The 25,257-nt window shown below is 38.7% G+C and overlaps 1 protein-coding gene across 1 annotated transcript in view; it reads right to left on the reverse strand.

Annotated features, from left to right (window-relative positions):
* LOC136856798 (uncharacterized) overlaps positions 1 to 25,257 on the reverse strand; it is a 123,891-nt gene that overhangs the window by 44,676 nt on the left and 53,958 nt on the right. Inside the window, exon 5 of the mRNA XM_067134911.2 lies at positions 13,160 to 13,357. Within this exon, the coding sequence (XP_066991012.1) occupies positions 13,160 to 13,357 (198 nt within the window). The remainder of the gene's footprint in view (positions 1 to 13,159; positions 13,358 to 25,257) is intronic.

The raw sequence follows: 25,257 nt of genomic DNA on the forward strand, positions 1-25,257 counted from the left end.
ATTTTTCAGTGAGAAGTAACAAATTCGTAATTTCTTGCAAATACATTTTATTTTTTTTAAATGATCTAGAGCTTCAGTTACAAGTTCCCAACAAGGTACATTCTTATAAATTCTGTGTTTGTAAAAGTTATTTTCCCTAGAATCAAAAAATTGTCTTATGACCTGCGTGACATCATCTCAGTTTCGGAACTGTTGCTCACACAAACGGTTATCCATGGATAAAAACAGGTGATAGTCAGATGGAGTGATGCTCAAAGTGAAGAGGATGAGGTAAAACTTCCTAACCAAGTGTGTTGATTACCTCCTTGGTCACTCTCTCCATATGAGGTCTAGGATTGTCTTTAAGAAGGATCACTTGTTTACTGATGACTAGTGCTAGCTGCTTCTGATGCAGTGTAGCTGTAACCCTTTGCAGCTGGGTTGAGTACACCTTAGTTGTGATAGTTTTGGCACACTTGAGGAATTCAGAGTGCACAATACCAGCGCTGGTCCACCAAACACAAAGCAGTACTTTCTGATGATGATTGTTTTGTTTGGGGCAAATGCAACAGAACCAGGGGATGACCAATGATGATTTCCTTTGCAGTTACTGTTTATCACCCATTTCTTTTCACAAGTCAGTATCTGGTCCAGAAATGGGGCTTTCTTGTACCATGACAGCAATGAAGAGCAAATGGTAAGCCACTGGAGTTTGTTTTCCTCAGTCAAAACATGAGGAACCCACTTAATGAGCTTCCAAATATTCCTAAGTTTGTGCAGATGCAATCGAATGGTTTCCTCTGACACTCTAAGCCCTTGTGCAAGTTCCTTGTACATTTGATGTGGATCATGCTCGGTGTTCTCCTTCAGCAGGACTTTGTCGATAGTGGATGGACATCCCGTTCGAGGCTTGTCCTGAAGGGTTTCATCACCCGATGCAAATCGACTGAACCACTTTTGTGCTGTGCGTTCACTCGTTGATGACTCTCCGAATGTGGGGCATATCTTTTGAGCAGCTTCTGCAGCATTGGTACCCAATTTGAACTTGTAAAATAAACACAGCCATAAAACATCCTTTAACACTGATATGTTCATTTCAGGATTGTATTTCCTAGAGAACTGTTTTTGACATGGCCAACATGCCTCACATCTCTGCACTGACTAATCGTATCCTCTCGCCCGTTATTCTTGGCCATCTAGACCGGGACCGCTATCTCACCGTCAGATAGCTCTTCAATTCTAATCACATAGGCTGAGTGGACCTCTAACCAGCCCTCAGGTCCAGGTAAAAATCCCTGACTTGGTCGGGAATCTAACCCAGGGCCTCCTGGTAAGAGGCATGCACGCTACCCCTACACCACGGGGCCGGCATGGAGATATAAGCTGCATATATTTTCTTAGTTCATTTTTACTGTATCATCAGTCACTACTGATCTACATTTAGGGCAGTCACCCAGGTGGCAGAATCCCTATATGTGGTTTTCCTAGCCTTTTCTTAAATTAGTGCAAAGAAATAAGAAATTTATTGAACATCTCCCTTGGTAAGTTATTCCAATCCCTAACTCCCCTTCCTATAAACAAATATTTGCCCCAATTTGTCCTCTTGAATTCCAATTTTATCTTCATATTGTGATCTTTCCTACTTTTAAAGACACCACTCAAACTTATTCGTCTACTGATGTCATTCCACACCATCGCTCCACTGATAGCTCAGAACATACCCCTCATTACAAGCAATGAAAATAGTTTCTTACATTTATCATAACATACCACTTAGTCGAGCAGCTCGTCTCCTTTCTCCCAAGTGTTCCCAGCCCAAACTTTGCAACATTTTTGTAACGCTACCCTTTTGTCGGAAATCACCCAGAACAAATCGAGCTGCTTTTCTTTGGATTTTTTTCCAGTTCTTGAATCAAGTAATCCTGGTGAGGGTCCCATATACTGGAACCATACTTTAGTTGGGGTCTTACCAGAGACTTACATGCCCTCTCCTTTACATCCCTACTACAACCCATAAATACCCTCAAAATCATGTGCAGAGATCTGAACCCTTTAATTACAGTTATATTTATGTGATTACCCCAATGAAGATCTTTCCTGATATTAACACCTAGATACCTACAGTGATCCCCAAAAGGAACTTTCACCCCATCAACGCAGTAATTAAAACTGAGAGGACTTTTCCTATTTGTGAAGCTCACAACCTGACTTTTAACCACGTTTATCATCATACCATTGCCTATTGTCTATCTCACAAATTTATCAAGGTCATTTTGCAGTTGCTCACAATCTTGTCACTTATTTATTACTCTGTACAGAATAACATAATCTGCAGAAAGCCTTATCTCTGATTCCACTTCTTTACACATATCACTGATATATATATATATATATAAAAGAAAACATAAAGGTCCAATAATACTGCCTTGAGGAATTCCCCTCTTAATTGTTACAGGGACAGATAACGCTTCACCTACTCTAGTTCTCTGAGTTCTAGTTTTTAGAATCAGACCCACCCATTCAGTCACTCTTTTGTCAAGTCCAATTGCACTCATTTTTGCCAGTAGTCTTCCATGATCTACCCTATCAAATGCCTTAGATAGATCAGTCACAATACAGTCCATTTAGCCTCATGAATCCAGGATATCTGCTATATCTTGCTGAAATCCTACAAGCTCAGCTTCAGTCGAATAACATTCCCTAAACTCAAACTGCCTTCTGTCAAACCAGTTATTAATTTTGCAAACATGTCTGATATAATCAGAAAGAATGCTTTCCCAAAGTTTACATACAATGCATGTCAAACTGACTGGCCTGTAATTTTCAGCTTTATGTCTATCACCCTTTCCTTTATACACAGGGGCTACTATAGCAACTCTCCATTCATTTGGTATAGCTCCTTCGACCAAACAATAGTCAAATAAGTACTTCAGATATGGTACTATATCGCTACCCGTTGTCTTTAGTATATCCCCTGAAACAAAACAGTTTAGCTCAGTTTGTTGCAGCTCAACCAGTGGTTGTTCTGTACTCAGGGAATGGGTGGTTTTGAATCCCCCTTTGGCCATCCTTGAAATAATTTTCCATAGTCTCCCATTTCAACTCCAGACAAATGCCAGGATGGTGCCTTTCTCAAGTCCACAGCCCTTCTTTCCCATTTTTAGCCCATACAAAAAATGAAAGGTAGATGCCACATACAGGAAAATTAAGGAAACCTTTGGAGAAAGGAAAACTAGTTATATGAATATTAAGAGCTCAAATGGAAAACCACTTCTAGGGAAAGAAGACAAGTCAGACAGATGGTAAGAACATCTCAGACAGTTGTATCAAGGTAAAGAAGTAGATATGGTTTTGGAACAAGAAGAGGCTCTTGATGCTGATGAAATGGGAGCTCCAATTTTGAGGTCAGAATCCAACAAAGGTTTGAGAGAAACAAATAGGAACAAGGCACCCTGAATTGATGACATTCTTTCTTTTTTTTGCCATTGGCTTTACATCGCACTGACACAGATATTTCTTATGGTGACGATGGGAGAGGAAAGGGCTAGGACTGGGAAGAAAGCGGCCATGGCCTTAATTAAGGTACAGCCCCAGCATTTGCCTGGTGTGAAGATGGGATACCACAGAAAACCAGGGCTGCCGACAGTGGGGTTCGAACCCACTATCTCTTGAATACTGGATACTGGCTGCACTTAAGTGAAAGCAGCTATCGAGCTCAGTTGAAGACATTCCATCAGAATTACTGATCATCTTAAGAGAAACCAGCATGGCGAGATTATTCCATTTAGTGTGTAAGATGTATGATACAGGAGAAGTGTCATCTGATTTTTGGCAGAATGTTACTGATTTTACATCCCACTAACTACGTTCATGGTTTTTGAAGACACCAGGGTGCCAGAGTTTTGTCCCGCAAGAGTTCTTTAATGTGCCAGTCAATCTACCAACACGAGGCTGGCATATTTGAGCACCTTCAAATACCACTGAACTGAGCCAGGATCGAACCTGCCAAGTTGATCTCAGAAGGCCAGTGCTCTACTCTCTGAGCTACTCAGCCCGGCCTTGTTATATTTATTCCCAAGAAAGCCCGTGCTGACAGTGTAATAACTATCGCACCATTAGTTTAGTCTCGTGCTTGCATTATTTAACTTTTTTCTTTTCTTTTTATATGCAGAAAAAGGGAAAGATAGGTTGAAACTTAGTTGGGAGAAGATCAGTTTGGCTCCTGACTTTACATGTGATCTTAAAGAATCAATTTAAGAAGGACAAGTCCTCGTACATGGCATTTGTAGATCTAAAAAAAAAAAAAAGGCATTCAGTAATGTTGATTGGGCCAAGCTATTTGAGATTCTGAAGGTGATCAGATCAGATACCAAGAACAAAGAATTATCTACAATCTCTACAAAATACTGTCTGCAGTGATATGAATCAAGAGCTTTAAAAATGAAGCAGCAATCCAGAAGGGAGTGAGGCAAGGCTGCAGTCCCCCCCCCCCCCCGCCTCCTTTTCAGTGTTTATATAGAACAGTCAGTAAAGGAAATCAAAGAAGAATTTGGAAAGGGAATCAAAATTCAAGGAGAGGAATTCAAAACTCTGAGATTTGCCAATGACATTCTTATTTTATCAGAATCTGCAGAAGATCTGGAGAAAATGCTGTTTGGTATGGACAAAGTCTTGGCAAAGGAGTACAAGAAGAAAATAAATAAATCCAACACAAATATAATTGAGAACAATCGAACAAAGTCAGGTGATACAGGGAATCATCGACATAGAGAGGTCTTATGGTGACGATCGAATAGGAAAGGGCTAGGGGTGGGAAGGAAGCTGCCATGGTTTTACTTAAGGTACAGCCCCAGCATTTGCCTGGTGTGGAAATGGGAAACCACAGAAAACCATTTTCAGGACTGCCGACAGTGGGATTTGAACCCACTATCTCCCGGATGCAAGCTCACAGCTGCGCACCCCTAACTGCACGGCCAACTCACCCGGTGGTTTCCCATTTTCACACCAGTCAAATGCTGGGGCTGTACCTTAATCAAGGCCATGGTTGATTCCTTCCCACACCTGTCCCATCATCGCCATAAGACCCATGTACGTTGGTGCGATGTAAAAAAACAAAACTATGAACAACAAAGCTGAAAGATAACATAAATGTATTTCTTCTTCTTCTACTGCGTTTCCCACACCTGTGGGGTCGCGGGTGCGAACTATGTCGCACATGTGAATTTTGCCCTGTTTTACGGCCGGATGCCCTTTCTGACGCCAACCTTAAGTGAAAGGATGTAATCACTATTTCATGTTTCTTTCGTGGTTGGTAGTGTAGTGTGTTGTCTGAATATGAAGAGGAAAGTGTTGGAACAAACACAAACACCCAGTCCCCGAACCAGAAGAATTAATCAAACAAAATTAAAACTCCCGACCCGGCCGGGAATCGAACCCGGGACCCTCTGAACTGAAGGCCTCAACGCTGACCATTCAGCCAATGAGTCGGACAACATAAATACCTTTGATTGCTTTTAATAATTTACCGTTAATCCCATAATCCCTCAACACAGCTAACAACTTTTTCCTCGGTTCTCTGTCATATACCTTCTCTAGAGCTGCAAAATAAAAAACATAACTGTTTATTCTTCTAGTAGCATTTTTCAATTAGCTACCTCCCCCCCCCCCATGGTGCAAGAGCCTCAAAGTGCCTTGGCCTACCAAGCAACCGCTGCTCAGCTTGAAGGTCTGCAGATTATGAGCTGTCATGTGGTCATCACGACGAAACCTCTCGACCGTTAATCTTGGCTTTCTAGACCAGGGTTGCCATTTCACCATCAGGTAGCTCCTCAATTGTAATCATATAGGCTGAGTGGATCTCGAAACCAGCCCTCAGATGCAGGTAAAAATCCCTGATCTGGCCAGGAATCAAATCCGGGGCCTCCGGGTAAGAGGCAGGCACGCTACCCCTACACCGTGGGGCCAGCTTCAATTACCTGGCGCATATTGAAAATCTGGTCCTGTCAGCGCCTCCGTGGTCTGAAATCACACTGGTTTTTATCCAACTTGCCCTCAACTATTGTAACCTCTGTTCCAAAATGCTACTGAACCCCTTGTCGGGTATACTGATCAATGAAATATCTTGATAGTTGTTGCAATCCTTCCCGTTCTCTTGCTTATAGATAAGTGCAGTTACTGGTTTCATCCAATCATAAGATACCTCATTAACAGTCCGTGCTAATCTCATTACTCTGTGAAGCCATTTTATCCTAACTTTCACACTCTATTTCTCATGTCAGGTATAATTTCATCTATTCCGACTGCTTTATGACAAAGGAGTTTATTTACCACACTTTCTACTTCCTCAAGTGTAATTTCACTAACATCATTGTCCTCTCCATGAGCTCGATTGTTCCTTTTACTTTGAGAACATTTTCAAAATATTCCTTTCACCTCTCCAGTGATTTTCTGGGATTTATTATGTGTTCCACCTGATATTCAAAAACTCTTAATTTCCTTTTTTCCTTTCTTTTCAAGATCCTTTATTACTGTCCAGAAAGGTTTTTCTACCAACTGACTTAACCTATCCTGTTATAACTGAAATCTTCCCATGAACTTCCTGGATTCAACAGTTATTTGTTTCTCTCTGTTTCTTTCATCTATGTACAGTTCCCTGTCTGCATCAGTCCTTGTTTCAAGCCATTTCTGATTCTGATATGATATTTTTTTACGTTTGCTAGCTGCCTCACTTTATCATTCCACCAAGATGCTTGCTTTTTCCCATTTCTGCATACAGTTGTTACTAGGCATTCCCTTGCTGTTTCTACTACAATATCCCTGTGTGCCACCCATTCTATTTTGTATACCCTGAACCTGCTTACGGTCTATTCTTTGGAAATTATATCCAAGTACTTCTGTTTTAATTTTCTCATGCTAGAAATTCTCTATCCTTATTCGTCTGCATACAGATTTCACTTTCTCTATCCTAGGCCTAGAGATATGTACTTCATTATGGATTAGGTAATGGTTTGTATCACTGAAAAATCCGCAGAATACCTTCACATTCCAAGCAGATTTTCCAAGTTCAAAGCCGGTTATGAAATAGTCTATTATGGATCGAGTGTCCCTACTGTTCCCTGTGTAGCAATGAATAACCTTATGCTTGAAGAATGTATGCGTAACTGCTAATCTCATACTAGCACAGAAGTCTATTTGCAAATTTGGTATACATTAAATCAAATTACAGAGATATGGCAAAAACAATTTCTCACCTGGAAACTGCTGCATTGGAATTGCATGAGAGTTTGGTACTAGTGAAGAAAGTAGAACCCAAGATAGGATGAGCGAGGGGCACTGTGGCAGTTTCTGTGAAGAGTAAACTGAATAGAGTGTTAAGTGGAAATAATGGATATGCTACAGTGTGCAACATCTGTGAAGTTTTGCAATTTTTTTTTTTTTTTTTGTGAATGAGAGATATGATCCTGTTTTGGATACTTTCACTGAAAATTTTATCACTCGTACAATAAGAGTGTAAGGTTTCTGAGTTTAAATGGAGTGAATTATTTTTATACGATAAAAATTGTGTGTTCATGTAGTTCACATTGCCGAGTCAAAATCCATTATAATGCTAACGCTTCTGTCATCTAGTGAGTTTTTTTTTTTTTTTTTTTTTGTTACACTGAACTGAATGGCTAGGATTATGCACTACATTTGAAGGTGCGTACTCTTGGACCCTTCTGAAAAGTGATCTGTTCATCATTCATTTCATGATTGTAGTCAAAGTGATCAGGTTTCTCTTGCAAAATGTTCATTATAATTGTTATTATGATCAGTAATATTATCTTTCAGAACATCATCATGGGTAAATACTAATGGACGACAGAATGCAAGTCACATGATTTACCCATTCAACCCTAATATTTTTTCACGAGAAGATTTTCTTCCCACAGAGGTCACTATGTTACAATACCTGAAGAGGACTTCGAAGAAGACTCGGTAGAGAGAGAAACTATGAAAGTGACCACAGGTGGAAAGAGCTGAGAAGATGAGTGAAGAAACAGAAAGCAATAAATCTAATGGAAGTGTTGGAATCAGTGTTCACTGCCAAAGTATGAGAACAAAACTCACACAAAAATGCATGGAAAAAGGTCTGAAATTCTGTCATTCTCCATACAAAAATGCGCTCATGGAGAAACAAAAAAGGAGGAAGTGCTTTGTAGGAAGGAAGAGAGGGCAATATCTAAATCTGAGAAGAATGACAGAAGCTTGACTAGGCAGAAACTTAACTTCATTATGTCCAAAGCCACTGATAAACCTTCAACCTCAATTTCAAAGGTGGCCAGACATGAAGAATGCATCTGTCCAGGTTGTAGTGAAGTGCAGGTTCCCAAAAACTACTAAAAATAATTAATGTAACTGTACGTGAATGTTAATGTGTTCTAACTACTTATTAATTTTGTTTGATTGTTTCACTTTCATGTAGTACAGTTTTATGAATAAAAGTTAGTGTAGTAAGAAAGTTACTAACCAAAATTAACTAAGTGTGTACTCTTACCTTCCTCTACCTCATAGTTTTACAAAGTTTAGTTACACTTAAATATTTTGTGATCCACTGCAACAGTTGAAATGTTTTTAACATTTTAAATCTTTGGTAGTTTTTGTTTTTACAAGAAATAGGAATTTGTTGCAGTTTTTGATGAGAATAAAGTAAAATCATATGCTTGTTTCCCTGAAATTCTTTCAGCATTCCATGATTGATATTAAAAGAAAACATGTTCACTGATATTGAAGAAATCAACAAAGATTAGTGTAGGTGACAGTTTCATAGGTTTAAATGTAGAGTTAATAAATTATGAATAACATTTCAGTCAATTATTAGCACTTATTTTTAGAAAGCGTGTAAATATGTTAGGTCATTGTGCCTATTTTTGGATCATATTTTGATATTTATAGGGTATATTTTTCTGCATATTTCTTGGTTTTTAAGGTTTTAAACACCAGAATTCTATTGATCACCTTTATAGATGTATTGCATGATGCAAGATCTTGTTGAAAGTCTTCCTCATTTTATGAGAAAACGTTCTTTCAATTCTTTAATGTGGTCTTGCTCCATTGTTAGTGAAACATTCAGAAAATATAACTTAGTTTCAATCCTCTTTAACCCAGTCTTGATGAAATTTTGCCTATATTAATTGCTGCTCATGAATTAGTTTTATCAGAAATTGCTGTTTTGCTGGTCTGCACACACTTCTTCCAGTCTCCAGTAAGCAGAGCCGGCCCCGCAGTGTAGGGATAGCATGCCTGCCTCTTACCTGGAGGCCCGGGGTTCTATTCATGGCCAGGTCAGGGATTTTTACCTGGATTTGAGGGCTGGTTCGAGGTCCACTCAGCCTACATGATTACAATTGAGGAGCTATCTGACGGTGAGATAGCGGCCCCAGTCTAGAAATCCAAGAATAACGGCCGAGAGTATTTGTTGTGCTGACCACACGACACCTCATAATCTGTAGGCCTTCGAGCTGAGCATCGGTCGCTTAATAGGCAAAGGCCCTTCGGGGCTGTTGTGCCGTGGTTTTTTTTTTTTTTTTTTTTTTTTTTTTTTTTTTTTTTTTTTTTCAGTAAGCAGCCTTGAGTAACTGACAAAAGTGAGTGGAGAAACGATTGACTATGTCTATTCAAGGTAGACAGCATCCTTTGGGAACAGACTGGATAAAGAGATCAGGAGAACAGTGATTGCAGGAGGGAATGCTATCACTTGAGCTTCATCTGCTTAACATCAAGAAGGAAAAATGGACCCTTGTGTTATGCCTGTTCTCACATACAGTGTAGAGACATAGTTAACAACTAAAAAATATTAATCTCTCCCTAAGATTTTGAACACATCAGCTGTCATTGGATCTGTGTTATGAAATTTAGTCAAAAATTAAAATTTAAAAAAAAAAAGAGTTCAATCTCTTCTCCACTTCTCCATACTCCTTTCTCCTGTATTGCATTTCTGTACATAAATTGTTACAGGATAACATGTATTAACTTGAACACATTCAACATTTTAAATGCCCTATGAATGAATATGTTTATTTAGGGCACAAGGTGTCATTTTGGAGCAGGCTGGATAAAGAGATCAAACAGTGATTGCAGGAAGAAATGCTGGTCACATGGGCTTCATTCTCAATAATAATAATAATAATAATAATAATAATAATAATAATAATAATAATAATAATAATAATAATCTGGTTAACATCAAGAGGGATCATATATCAGCAAAGCAATTAAATTTAATGTGGAAGTACACAAAAGTAAAAGTTATTAAAATTACCTTAGAGTCCCAGTATCTTTCAGAACACCACTGTGAGATTTTGCAAACATTATATCCTCACTTTTTTGGAAGAATATTTCATGTGGCTTGTTTGTTTTTCCACAAGCTAGTTGGATCCTCAAATAGCAGTAACAAAGGTTATGCAGTTATAGGGAAACCGCAACAGCTTACGGTAGTGCTATAATGAAGTGTACATGGCATGATGGGGAGTGAGGTTAGCCTGCCATTACTTTCCTCATTAGGCCAGAAAGTGCAATTGGAGCCTCATTCATAACATCTAGATGCACTAGCCATTCTCCGAATATCATTATTCACAAACAGGCTTTGTAGGAAACATTTCCCTTTGTCCTGTGCCAGGAGACAAATACAAAAATATTATATCCATCAAGAAATTGCAACACGCAGATCCATAGGCTTACGAAAGAAAATATATTTTTTTAATAACAAGATTGGTTGGGTACCAATGCGTATCTAATTTGTTGTCTGTTACTGGTATATAAGATTGATTTTATATTTGTACAATATTTTGATGATATTAAAAAGGCTATCAATGACAGAAACCGGGCAAGAAGATCCTTATATCAAGCAAGAACGCAGGTAAATCAACATGAAATAGAGGAGAAGCTGTCACTTTACAGAAAGAAAAAATTATAGGTCAGACAGTTGGTTGTAGCTGAAAAGCAGAAATGCAAGGAAGATCTGGCTACCAAAATAATGCTGGATGGAAATAAAAAACTGTTATACAGTATTGTTAAGAATAGAAGAACTCAAAATGAATCTATCCAATCTGTAGAACTTCCTAATGGTGAGGTGACTAGGGATAAGACCAAAATATTACAGGAGTTCCAAAGGCACTTTGAAACTTTGCTGAATTGTTATGAAAATGTCACTCCATTAGACGACGAACCTTATGATTTTGGCAGCACAAATACCACTAGTCTGACATGGTTGGAAGTAGAGACAGCAATATCTAAGCTGAAAAACAACACATCAACTGGATCAGATGAATTAAGTGCTGAGATGATCAAAGCACTGGGAGAGGTAGGACAACAGTGGATGTACAGGGTACTAAATAGAATCTGGAAAGAGAATGTAATACCCAATGACTGGAAGCAAGGAGTCATCATCCCATTGTTGAAAAAAGGTGAAAGAAATGTACCAACTACAGAGGTATAACTCTGCTGTCATATGGCCTCAAAATCTATGAATCCATCCTTGAGAGCAGGGTTAGAAAATATGTTGAACCTACACTTGAGGAGGAACAACGTGGATTTAGACCTCATAGATCAACTATAGACCTCATTTTTACCACCAGAATGCTCTATGAGAAGTATTGGAAGAAAGGTAAAACACTTATAACTGTTTTTCTGGACATCGAGAAAGCATATGACCATGTACCATGCAGGCATATATGGGAATGTTTGAGACATAAGAAAGTGCCCGATGACATCATAGCACGAGTACAACGATTATATGATGAAACCAAGTGTTGTGTCCAGATCCAGGATGGAAGGTCAGGTTGGTTTGAAATGAAGAGTGGAGTCCAGCAAGGAAGTTGTCTTTCACCACTTCTCTTCATAATCATAATGGATGAAGTTTTAAAAGCAGTTAAGAGAAAGGATCCAACAACTAATGCCTCGTTTTTGCTGACGATGTAATGGTATGGGGTGTGACAGAAGCGGAAGACAAACTAGACTAGATCTCTGGCATGAAGCTTTTACAACCTTAGGTCTCAAAATTAGCAAAACGAAGACAGTTGGCTTGCTGATGTAGAAACTCTCCAACTGTTCATCTAAGAATTGGAGATGAGGAGATAGAGATCGTAGACAATTTCCAGTATTTAGGTAGTGTTCTGTCATCAGACTATACCATAAATCAAGAGATTAGTAACAGAATACAGAAAGCTTCCAAATTCTATCACGCTGTACGTCAGATACTTCAGGATGAAACATTTCTGTTAGTTTCCAAGATCAGCTTGTAAAAAATATATCTAGTACCTATATTGACGTATGGCCTGGAAGCAGCAACACTTACTGGACCAACAAAGAGTCATCTTCAGGCAACAGAAAGGAAGTTCCTCTGTTCTTGTCTACAAAAAGCAAAAATGGATAAAATAAGGAATGTGGATATCCAACAACAGCTTGGATTGGAAAGAAGCTTGCTGGAGACTCTAGAAGTGAAGAGATTGCAATGGTATGGTCACATGAAAAGAATGAGCCCTCACAGGACTCCTCGAACATACTTTGACCACAATGTTCCTGGGAAGAGACCAAGAGGAAGACCTCGTGATATTTGGGAAAAACAGATAATGAAGGACCTGTGAATGGATAGAACAAACTGGAGGAGGCTTGTACACAACTGCACCCGGCTTGCTGGAGCAAAGAAATAATGATGATGATGATGATGATGATGATGATGATGATGATGATGATGATGATCATGATCATGATAAAATTTTAGATGGTCATGAGGGTGAAGAGTAATATTAGTCCTAAGTGCAGAAGATACTACATGATTGTGATTAAACAATGGTGAGGAGTATAGCTTTTAAAAATATTTAAATGTAATGTGAAGCTGGCTGTGGAGTTATCTTGCACAGTTTACAAAGAGCTATTTATAGATCTAGCAAAACTATATTTACATTTTTTCATTTAATATATTAACTTAATGTTATAATTACTCCTGATTATAATTGGACTACAGTTCCTGGAAAATCAAGAGAGTACCATATAACTTGCCCTAAATTACATTTAGTGTTACCACTCATTTTTCTTTCTTTCATCCTATTTGCATGTTTTTCTTGAAGTAACAAGACATGAAAGAAATATATACATAAGAATTATAATAAAAATTCATAATCATGAACAAACATACATGGCTTACCTAAATTGGCAAGGAGTTCACGTCGCCTGTCCTGTGGCTCACTTACAATGACATTACGATGACCTTGCAGGTGTAATATGCTTGCCCAAAGGTTGCCTATGATTCCTGCACCCATAACAAGAATACGAGACCCCACTGGGACTGGTTGAATACGATCCCAGCCATGGGCTATGCAGGAAAGAGGTTCCGTGAGTGCAGCTAGGAATCAAAAGAAATGTCACAGTTATTTAGGGCTGAGTGCAGAAATATGATTAAGATTTTACTGAAGCATGAGCAATTAGGGAAATCTTTGGTTAGCAGATAAGCCTCTGATACAACAAACTGGTAATTTTCACTGTTTTATTTTCATTTATTTATGGACTAAGTATCAAAATGAGCCATGGACAAGGGGAGGAGACAGTACAACTAGTTTAGCAGAATTAGTCCTGAATTTTGTAACATCTTCAAAGATTACACTGATAAATAATGATATACTCCTTTAAATAAAACTAAGTGATCTTTATGTCTTCAAATGCCCTAATAATGAATATCACATCCATTTTCCTGTATCACTTAAATTGTTTGCAGAACACACACATATTTATAGTTTTATGGTTTCAGGTCACTACACCTGGCTCCACATCCAGCTTAGCGCATGGTTCCTAGTGAATAGACAAGAATATTTTAGCGACCTTGTATGTTTATGACTGCCACTTAGTATTTCATGAGGAAACATTTGGCAGTAGAATAATTTCCTGTTTCTCTGTTAAAATTTGTTCTTTTATGGGTTAGTCAAGTCTTAACTTACTTTCCGACCACTTCGTGAGTAGCCATATTTTGTTTGTGTATGTTTGTGAAATTGTGACTGTAATATTGTGTATAGTGAAGTTAAGTTTTAGTCATATTTTAACAAGACAATAATGGCATGTGGCCATGTCATGCAAATGTGTGAATAATGTTTGTTTTGTTATGTTTATGAGGAATTTACTCCAAAGTCACAGAGAAATACTATCACTCCTATAGTGAAAAAGGCATATGAGTTGTATTTTGGAACAAGTAGATGGGGTAAAAAGCTGGGCACCAGGTAAAATTTGTTGTAATTGTTCACGAACTTTACATGGTTGCCTTAATGGCACTCAGAATCAATACTCTTCAGAAATCCTGTAATATGGACAGAACAGAAAGATCAACTACGGATCAACTACTTCTGTTTAACAAACATAGTGGGATATGGTTCTAAATCAAAACATTCTATATTTTATCCTGATGTTCCTTCAGCCAAGAAACCTATGAGTCATGATTTTATACGATATCCTAATCCCCTAAAGAATGGACAGTAAATGAAATAGAGCCAAGCAATGGTTCTCCAGATGTCAAGCCTGGACCCTCATATTGAAACACCTATCCAAATTTTCCTCACCCAAATATACCTCACTTTATATCCCAATCCAAACTAAATAATCTACTATTGGATTTTTTATTATGGACACTTGAGTTTAAGCTTTAACTACTAATGAACCAATAGCCCTATTACAAAATGAGTTATACCAATATTTCCCATGTTTAATTCTGCATTAGTGTGTATAAGACAAATTGTTTTTGAAGTTCATTAATTATTTTTTATTGTGGTTGTAGTAAATATTGTTGGGGTTTTTGACTTCTTCTCTAGGAACCACTAACTTAAAAATATATGCATGGAAAACTGCTTATCTGATGGTAATGAGTAGGGGCCGTATTTTTTGGTAATACCGATATGCACGAGTTTTTTTGATATCTTCTTTCTTGTCTATATATGACTTCCCAGGTACTAAAAATACTGTATTTTAGCAAAATGAACTCGCGAAATATCGCGAAATTTGATTTATTGCGCGAATTGCGCAAATAATCGCGAAATATACACCACTTGGTGCGAAAAATGCAAAATGGCACCGGAAGAGCTCTCCAATAAACGTTTAAATGCTTCTGAGAACTTGACTATCGTAGTTTCCTTCTCATTTGCTTGATACTGCTGTATATTCTCCACACAAATGCACATAAAGCGGTACGCACTGTGTATCGAAAGTATGTGTATTCAGTTCCGTGATCTCTAAGGCAGTCGATAAAAATCAATATCTGTTACGGTATCGATTACAGCAAATAGCGTTGTGGTCGTAACAAGATACAAGACCGGTCGTAGATACAGCAGTGCGCAATGAGAGTTCTTACTTACGAACCTCTATCGGCAAATGTCCAACATTTAAGTATAAAAATGCCGAAAACTGAAGTCACACCAGGTTTTTCGAGGGCCGAAGAATACTACAGTGAGGGGTTCTATATATTTGATGCTGCAAGAAAGATTCTAATGTATCAATAGTGTACCGGTAATATTCGTAAAGTTGAAACGTGCGATATACACTGCAGAGAATCGGAATGAAGCAAATGAACATAATTCAAAGCGGCAAATAACAATCGGCGATAATTTACAGATCGTAAAGGTGTTGAAAAATTATAGAGAGCAATTTGTAATAGACACAAAAAAAGAATTCACGCAAGCCAACATAGCAAAAAAGGATAATCCTGGCATAAGGAAGAGAATGGATATAAAAGGAAAGATAAATAATACTGCCTTTACTGTAAAATATGACGGTATTGGTAGGCCTATTGTATAGAAATCGCCTGTTTGAGTAGTAATAATGTTATTGTTTTTATGTCCCACTAACTACTTCTACATTTTCCTGAGACGCTGAGATACCGGAATGTTGTCCCGTAGGAATTCTTTTACGTGCCAGTAAACTAGTGACACGAGGCTGACGTATTTGAACTCCTTCAAATACCACTGGACTGAGCCAGGATCGAACCTGCCAAATTGGGGTCAGAAAGCCAGCGCTTTAACCATCCGAGCTACTCATCCCCGACCGGGGAAAAAGAGTATATCCATGAACACCTTCCAGAGCTATATGACTTTGCAAAATGCAATGAAAGCAAAATGCAATGGTTGAGGAAGTGAAAGAAGACAGTGTTAGCAAAGTTTTAGGAGGTTTTATAAAAGACCACAGTGAAATTGCATCCAAGTGTTCGCAAGCATTATGGTTTCCGACGTCTAATGTGGTCAGCGAGAGGAGCTTCTCTGCTTACACAGACACTTTCTGACTGTTGCACAACTCTGCATCCTGATAATGTTGATACCATGCTTAGTTTGTACTTTGGAGACAAGTAATTCAACGTCTGAAAATGTAGGCTATGTATAAATGTATATCACAGGGCAGATCATCTAACTTCATTTCGAAGTATCAGTGATTTATACATTTTTTCTATAACAATTTGCATATTTGGTTTTTCTAAGATTTAATAACAATGATACATTACAAGTGTTTACTTTAAAACCCCTTATCACAAAGTTAGTTGCGTTTACCCCATACGCTACTACAAGGAAGATTTGGCAGGAAACATCGATCAGTATAACAATTTATTTCACGAAATACCTACCGAAATAGTGTCAGTTTTAACACCGAAATCAACAGTTTTATTTCACCAAAAAACAAGGCCCCTAGTAATGAGACTTTTATATATTATTGCCACATGTATTCATAGTGTGAGCACACAAGTATGAAGGATGAGTTGCCCACCTAATCAGTACTTTATTTTACAAAGTATCTAGAATATTACATTAAAAGACAGAACGATATAGATAAAAGACAGCAACGATGTAGGCTAAGAATGAACATAGTACCTGTTAAACAAGTTACAGAACCTCATTTCTGCTGAATGCAACGTTCCCCGCATATTTGTGGTCCAACAATGCACCTGTACATATCTATACAACAGTTGGACATAACATCGGCATACAACATTGATATTTGAATTTAACACCAAAACTCAGTGAACGTTTGAACTCTAAGAATTGTACCCTATATTTTTAACCTTTTAGCAATACAATTTTTGGAATGTGTGGCACTCATGGGACTCCAGAAAGCCAAAGCCCTTTAATTATACCATATGTATATATCTCGTATGACATAATGTTGGCATACAGCATAGATTTTTGAACTTGACACCAAAACCCCAGTGACTCTTTGAACTCTAAGTACGGTACCCTATTTTTAACCTTGTTGCAATACTGTTTTGGAATATGTGGTGTTCATAGGACTCTACCAAGTCAAAGCCCTTTATTGTACCATATGTAAATATCATAACATTATGTATTTTATTAGAATAGTGGCATTCTTGTTTAATTTTAGTAGTGTTTTATGCTGCACAATCGCTATTAAGCAGGTTCAACAACAGCTGATGATGACCTATTTACAGGTCGAAACCGGTACTGTCTTTTAATGTAAATATTCTAGACACTTTGTAAAATAAAGTATTTATTAGGTGGACAACTCATCCTTCATACTTGTGTGCTCAAATTATCAATATGGACATGAAGCTGATAGATTATAATTCATAGTGTGATACTCAAGTTACAATCTTTTTCAACTATTGCAAAGAAAATTCTTATAATTTTGCTACAGCAACTTTTTCTCAGCCCAAGATAAACATAGAACAAGAAATTTGGGCTTGTTTTTAAGCACTCAGTTGTGATTATCAGAAACAGAACTACAACCAATGTAACCATTAAATGTGATACTGAGTTTATGAAGAGTAATATTGATGGGAAGTTGTGTACATGCTGGACCATGCTATTAACAGCAGATGGGGTGGTGAAATCTGGTACAATGTTGCCGCGTTCAGTACTAAACACAGCGTGCAACAAGCACAACTTTTTGTTTACTTTCAACTGTTGATTTTATTTCCTCATACAAATTCCACTTCCTGTCATCTTTTCTCATAAGGACTTCAGGCATTTAATTGCAGGTTAAAAAATGATTGGATTCCTAATTTAGAAATGTCACACTGTACAGTTTTTACATGGGTTACTTACATTAATATTTACGATATTTAATTCTGTCGGTATTCTTCGTCTGAAAAATCACTTTGTTCCCATGAATTGGAACTGCTGTCATTCATGTTGATTATGACTGGCTTGGAATGAAGGACATTTTCAGACAGTCCATCATTCTCCCAGTGGTGGTCTTCATTTTCTTAGCGTGTTTCTTTTTACATTGTTTCCAGAGTTTCAAAAGCATAGAAACTGACATATCAATAAAATCCCCCATATATTCCAACAGTTTCAGGCGGAAGCTTTTAATTGTGGAGAATGCCTTATTCATGTAAAAATTGTGTATATGTCTTTCTCTCGTGGCCAAAGTAAAATCATGAAGTTGGATTATCGAACGCCCCGGCCTCAAACACTGCTTCTTTCTTGACCCAGATAATATATTTCTATCAGTCTCCCTTGAAACGGCCTCTACTCTCTTCACCAATGACAGCAATAATCCAAGACAATCTACCACTTTCTGTGTACTTTCTGGTACAAGGGAACTGTGTACCCTACTTTTCTCCTCACTCAAAATTTTTATTTTTCTATTTGCTTTACGTCGCACCGACACAGATAGGTCTTCTGGCAACGATGGGATAGGAAAGTGTTAGGAGTGGGAAGGAAGCTGCCATGGCCTTAATTAAGGGTCAGCCCTAGTATTTGCCTAGTGTGAAAATGGGAAACCACGGAAAACCATCTTCAGGGCTGCCGACAATGGGGTTCGAACCCACTATCTCCCGAATACTGGATACTGGCCGCACTTAAGCGACTGCAGCTATCAAGCTCGGTCACTCACTCAAAACTATTGCAAGTTCCATCACAACCAAGTAACCATGACAAAGACTAGAAGACTATAATCACAATTATACTACAATAGATCAAGATCTAAAAATTCGACAACATAAACAAAAAGTTCCACTACTCAACATTTTAGAGAACTTTTACATTAAAATGGATCAATATAAGGACCCGGCCCTCAACTTAAATGAGACAAATTTAAAAAAAGAACGTAATATGGGAAACTTTTATTCCGATCATTTGTAGTAAAAATCAGGAACATAAGAACTCACAATTATTACACTTGGTTTCAATCACCGCCCCCATTATTCCGCAAACTCCCATTCTCCCACAAGCTCCGCCTCACTACCCCACTCCGCTTCCTTGCAGCAACACGTCTTGCGTCTCAACTGCGGAAGCAAGTCAGTCGAGAGTTGGACTCCATAATCAGAGAAAACGGGTGATACAAGCGGGCCACGAAACGTAAGTTAATTTTCGTTCTTCATAACTTAATCTAAATGTTATTCCTGATTGTCACAACTTTTCAACCTTAATTCAATTTGCATTATCCATTTTACAGACTAAAATCAGACGGTTCAACTACAATAATGCTTATGTATATCAGCCCAGGTCAGAACACAAAATAAACTAAGCCAACAGTATACAGATACCAGTTGAACCTCACCAAAGGACAACAACAACAAAAAAGCATTGAAACAGAAAGACTTCCAGCTCAAGACTGTTTTAACAATCAACATTTCACAGTTTGTTTTTTTAACTTTCATCTTGTTTTTTTTTTAATTTAACCTTTTAACTAACATTTCATTTTGTGTGTTTCCTATGTTTTTAATGCATCATACATGTCTTTGAGGATGACCCAATGCCGGGTCGAAACATGTCGATTTATGTGTGGACTTTTTTCTTAATTGGACGTAAAAATATATAGTATTGACTAGGAGGATTAAAATAGTTTTGTACAGTTTTGTAAGAAGTTTGCCCTCTGACAACAGTAGTCTTGGAGGCAACTCGAAGTGATGCGGCTAACATGCAGAACACAGCCAGACTGAAAGTAACAAATAGAGGTCTTTCCATTTCACACCTTCCCGGGGCGAGTGCATGCGGCAACCCTGCACCCGGTTTTACCACCCCATCTGCTGTTAATTGCACGGTCCAGTGTGCACCCAACTTCTCGTCAATATTACTCTTCATAAATTCAGTATCACACTGTATGGTTACAGTAGTTGTAGTATCTGATAACCACGACCGAGTGCTTCAAAACAAGCCCAAGTTTCCTGTTGTACGTTTATCCTGAGCTGAGAAAATGTAGCTGTACATATGTGAAAATCTTCCCCTGCGAACCATGTGACCTTGCCGCGGTGGGGAGGCTTGCACATCCCAATGAAACAGATAGTCGAGCCGCAGGTGCAACCATATCAGATGGTTATCTGTCGAGAGACCAGACTAACGAATGGTTCATCAAAAGTGAGGTAACAGCCTTTTGGAAGTTACAAGGGCAGCAGTCTAGATGATTGACTGATATGGCCTTGTAATAATTGTAATAATACTCAACATGGCTTAGCTGTGTTGATACTGCTACATGGCTGAAAGCAACGGGAAACTATAGCCATAAATAACTCCCGAGGACATGCAGCTCTCTCTGTATGAATGATGTACTGATGATGGCTTCCTCCTGGGTAAAATATTCCGGAGGTAAAATAGTCCCCCATTCGTATCTCCAGGTGGGTACTACACGAGAGGGGCAATCATCAGGAAGATGGATAACATTTTACGAGTTGGAGCACGGAATGTTAGAAGTTTGAATCATCATGGTAGGTTAGAGAATCTGAAAAGGGAGATGGATAGACCAACACTGTATCCCAGTCCAGGTTTCTTTCTCCAATACTGCATTGGATTGTGTCCTTCCATCTCAATCGTGGTCATCCGTGGCGTCTCTTTCATTGCATTTGCATTTCCATCACTTTTTTTGGCATTCCTTCATCACTCATTTGCTTTATGTGCCCAATTTTATAATCTATTAGTTTCATGTCCGTTTTGATGTTTAATATACACAATTATAAAGATGGGAGCTTTCCACCTAATCAGCACTTTATTTTCTCTTATTAATATACAGGACCAGTTTCAACCTCCTTTGAGGTCATCCTCCAATATATAACTATTAGATTTAGTGATGTTTCATAATTATATATGTTAACATTAGATTATATGACCAGCTGAGGATGACCTCAAAGGAGGTTGAAACCGGTCCTGTGTATTAATAAGACAAAATAAAGTATTGATTAGGTGGAAAGCTCCCATTTTTATAGTTATGTGCCCAAACCATCTTAATCAGCTCTTCTCTATTCTATCATTTATTTTTTTCCATTCCAATTTCTTCCCGGATTTTCTCATTCCTTATTTCGTCTCTTCTACTCTTCTGTATCATACTCCTCAAGAACTTCATTTCAGCTGCCTGTATTCGACTCTCATCCTTCTTTGTCAATGTCCAAGTTTCTGCTCCCTAAGTTGTTATGGGTACAAAATAAATCTTGTACATAGTTTCCTTTGCTTCCATTGGCACATCTTTGTCCCATAACATGTTTCTTACACTATGATAGAAACAACTTCCAACTTGAATCCTCTAACTAATTTCAGCATCCAGTCAAGCATTCTCCATTAATTCACTCCCCAGGTACGAAGGTAATCCCGAAGATAAGGTCTCTTATTTTTTATAAGTACATAGACCTGTTTATTTCTACAATGGTGTACATCATTTAACAGCTTGAACATTTAGCTATTTTTCTACACAATCACCATTTCGGTCAATGCATTTTTGTAGATGCTGTGACAGTTTTTGTATGCCCATGTCATACCAACTCGCCACCATGCTGTTCAGGAAGTTCTCAACCTCATCTTTCACCTCGTCGTTGGTGCTGAATCACTTTCCAGCCAAATGTTCTTTCAACTTAGGGAACAAGTGATAGTCACTGGGCGCCAAGTCAGGACTATAGGGTGGGTAGGTGATGATGTTCCACTGAAATTGTTGCAGGAGAGTAACGGTTTGCCGGGCGATGTGTGGGCAAGCATTGTCATGGAGAATGTTTACGCCCTTTTTCAACATTCCTCTTCTCTGGTTCCGAATTGCCCGTCTGAGTTTTTTCAGGGTCTCACAGTACCTGTCAGCATTAATTTTGGTCCCAGCGGGCATAAAATAAACCAACAATACCCCTTTTCAATCCCAAAACACAGTTGTCATGACTTTACCGGCAGACTGTGTTTGCTTGAATTTCCACGGCTTTGGCGAAGAGGGATGCCGCCATTGGCGTGATTGTTGCTTGGTCTCAGGTGTAAAGTGGAACGTCCAGGTTTCGTCACCTATGACAATCGAGTCCAAGAAGTTGTCCTGTTCGGCCGCAAAGCATTTAAGAAATGTGCGGGAAGAATCAACTCTTTGCTGCATGTTGTCTTCAGTCAGCATGCGTGGCACCCATCTTGTGCACACCTTCCGGTATTTCAACTTTTCCGTTAAAATTCTATGAGCGGTGCTTCGGGAAACCTCAGGAACCAAAATGTAGAGCATTCAGAGTGATCTGCCGATCTTTATGCATGATTTGCTCAACCTTCACGACTGTCTCGATTGAAGATCTTCATTGGGGTAATCACATAAATGGGATTGTAAATAAAGGGTACAGATCTCTGCACATGGTTCTGAGGGTGTTTAGGGGTTGTAGTAAGGATGTAAAGGAGAGGGCATATAAGTCTCTGGTAAGACCCCAACTAGAGTATGGTTCCAGTGTATGGGACCCTCACCAGGATTACCTGATTCAAGAACTGTAAAAAATCCACAGAAAAGCAGCTCGATTTGTTCTGGGTGATTTCCGACAAAAGAGTAGCGTTACAAAAATGTTGCAATGTTTGGGTTGGGAAGAATTGAGAGAAAGAAGAGCTGCTCGACTAAGTGGTATGTTCCGAGCTGTCAGCGGAGAGTTGGCATGGAATGACATTAGTAGACGAATAAGTTTGAATGGCGTTTATAAAAGTAGGAAAGATCACAATATGAAGATAAAGTTGGAATTCAAGAGGACAAACTGGGGCAAATATTCATTTATGGGAAGGGGAGTTAGGGATTGGAATGACTTGCCGAGGGAGACGTTCAATAGATTTCCAATTTCTTTGAAATCATTTAGGAAAAGGCTAGGAAAGCAACAGATAGGGAATCTGCCACCTGGGCGACTGCCCTAAATGCAGATCAGTATTGATTGATTGATTGATTGATTGATTGATTGATTGATTGATTGATTGATTGATTGATTGATTGATTGATTGATTGAAATTGACGGTCTCCCGCTCCTTTGTTCGTCATGAATTTCAGTCCAACTGGCTGCAAACTCTCTACACCACTTACGAACATTTTTTACATCCATACACATCTCACCATACACTTCTGTCAGTTGGCAGTGGATTTCAATCGGCTCAGTACCTTTTGCGTTCATAAAACCAAATAACTGCATGCACTGTCCGACTCGTTGGCTGAGCGGTCAGCGTACTGGCCTTCGGTTCAGAGGGTCCCGGGTTCGATTCCCGGCCGGGTCGGGGATTTTAACCTTAATTGGTTAATTTCAATGGCACGGGGTCTGGGTGTATGTGTTGTCTTCATCATCATTTCATCCTCATCACGACGCGCAGGTCGCCTACAGGCGTCAAATAGAAAGACCTGCACCTGGCGAGCCGAACCCGTCCTGGGATATCCCGGCACTAAAAGCCATACGCCATTTCATTTCATTTCACTGCATGCACTTCGCACTTGGCGGTAACATCCAATGAGATCTCCATTCTCAACGGCTGCCAAGCCAAGGCTAAGTGCCTCAGTGCAACGTGCGCATGTTTATGTGCGAGTGCGGAAAACACACTTCACAGTATTGTGACCAACAGCCATACGAACAGAGTTCTGTATTTACAAAAAAATAGGAGCCCTTATTTTGGGGATTACCCTCATATTTGAATATCTCCACTACTTCCAAGGGCTTGTCTGCAAGTCTAATCTGATCTTTCCCTTCTTTCTCCCCTCTGGTCATAACAAGAGTTTTACTCTTTTTTTACACTTATTTTCAATCCACATTCTTCAATCTTCCTATTCATCACATCCAACTGTTCTTGAACACTCATGTCGTCTTCTCCCCAAATCACAATATCATCTGCAAACAACATGTTCATTTCTCTTCCTCCATATGCTGCTTTTGCCGTTTCCATGATGTCATCTATTACTATTGTAAACACGATTGGTGATAGAACACTTCCCTGTATCAGCCCACTAGTGATTTTGAACCAACTTGTCCTGCCAACTTGTGTTTGCATGCAAGTACAACATTCCTTGTACTTTGCCATGATCATTTTTATCAATCCCTGTCCAATTCCTATTTGCACCAGGCTGTTCCAAACTTTAGTTCTGGGGACACTGTCATATGCCTTCTCAATGTCAATGAATGTCATCACCATATCATTCCCATACTCCCATTGCTTTTCCATTAGTTGCCTCACTGAAAGTGGGTTCTATTGTCGACCTTCCACTTCTGAAACCAAACTGATTTTCCTGTATCTGATTTTCAACCCTCAACCTTATCATACTTTTTAGTATCCTCTCCATTATCTTAGCAATATGGGATAGCAGAGTAATTCCCCTGTAGTTCTTCAATACTTTCTTATCACCTTTCTTGAAAATTGCCAATCCTCAGGGAACTCCTCATTCTCCCAGACAATCCTGAGAACTCAATATGTCCACTGCAGGCCTACATCTCCAGCTGCCTTTATCATCTCCACTGAAATTTCTTCTATTCCAGCAGTTTTCCCATTCTTCCTCTTTCTTACTGCCATTTCAATTTCATTCATTGTAATTTCTTTATCCATATGTACAGCAACTTCTGAAAATATTCTCCCTATCTATTTCTTATTTCTTCTGGCTTTATTAATATTATGCCGCCCTCATCCTCCACAAATCTGGTGTTCACTTGATCTCTCTTCTTGTTTCTTAAGATAACATACAATTATTTCTTGCTGCCCTGCATATCATCTCTCAATTTCTGTGTGAATTAAGGCCCAGCTTTTCCTGTTTTCTTCCTCCACTACTTTCTTGGTCAAATTCTTTGCCTCCACATTTTTCTTCTACTTTCTTCAATCTTACATGTTTTCCATGCTTTCCATGCCATTTTCTTTTCCTTCACTTTACTCTTTACCCTATCATTCCACCAGTGTGTCTCTTTGTTTGTCTTTCACATTTCCTGATGTTCTACCACATACCTTTTCTGCACATCCAGCCATTGCTTCCTTAAATCTTTTCCATTCATCTTCAACATTCCTCATCTCCGTCCTGGGTAGCAAGGGTATTATTTCCATTTGAAATTCTTCTCATATGCTTTTCTTCCATACTTTAATTCTTTTCTCTCTTCTTAAT

The sequence above is a fragment of the Anabrus simplex genome, chromosome 1, assembly GCF_040414725.1.
Source record: "Anabrus simplex isolate iqAnaSimp1 chromosome 1, ASM4041472v1, whole genome shotgun sequence".
Lineage (NCBI taxonomy): Eukaryota > Metazoa > Arthropoda > Insecta > Orthoptera > Tettigoniidae > Anabrus > Anabrus simplex.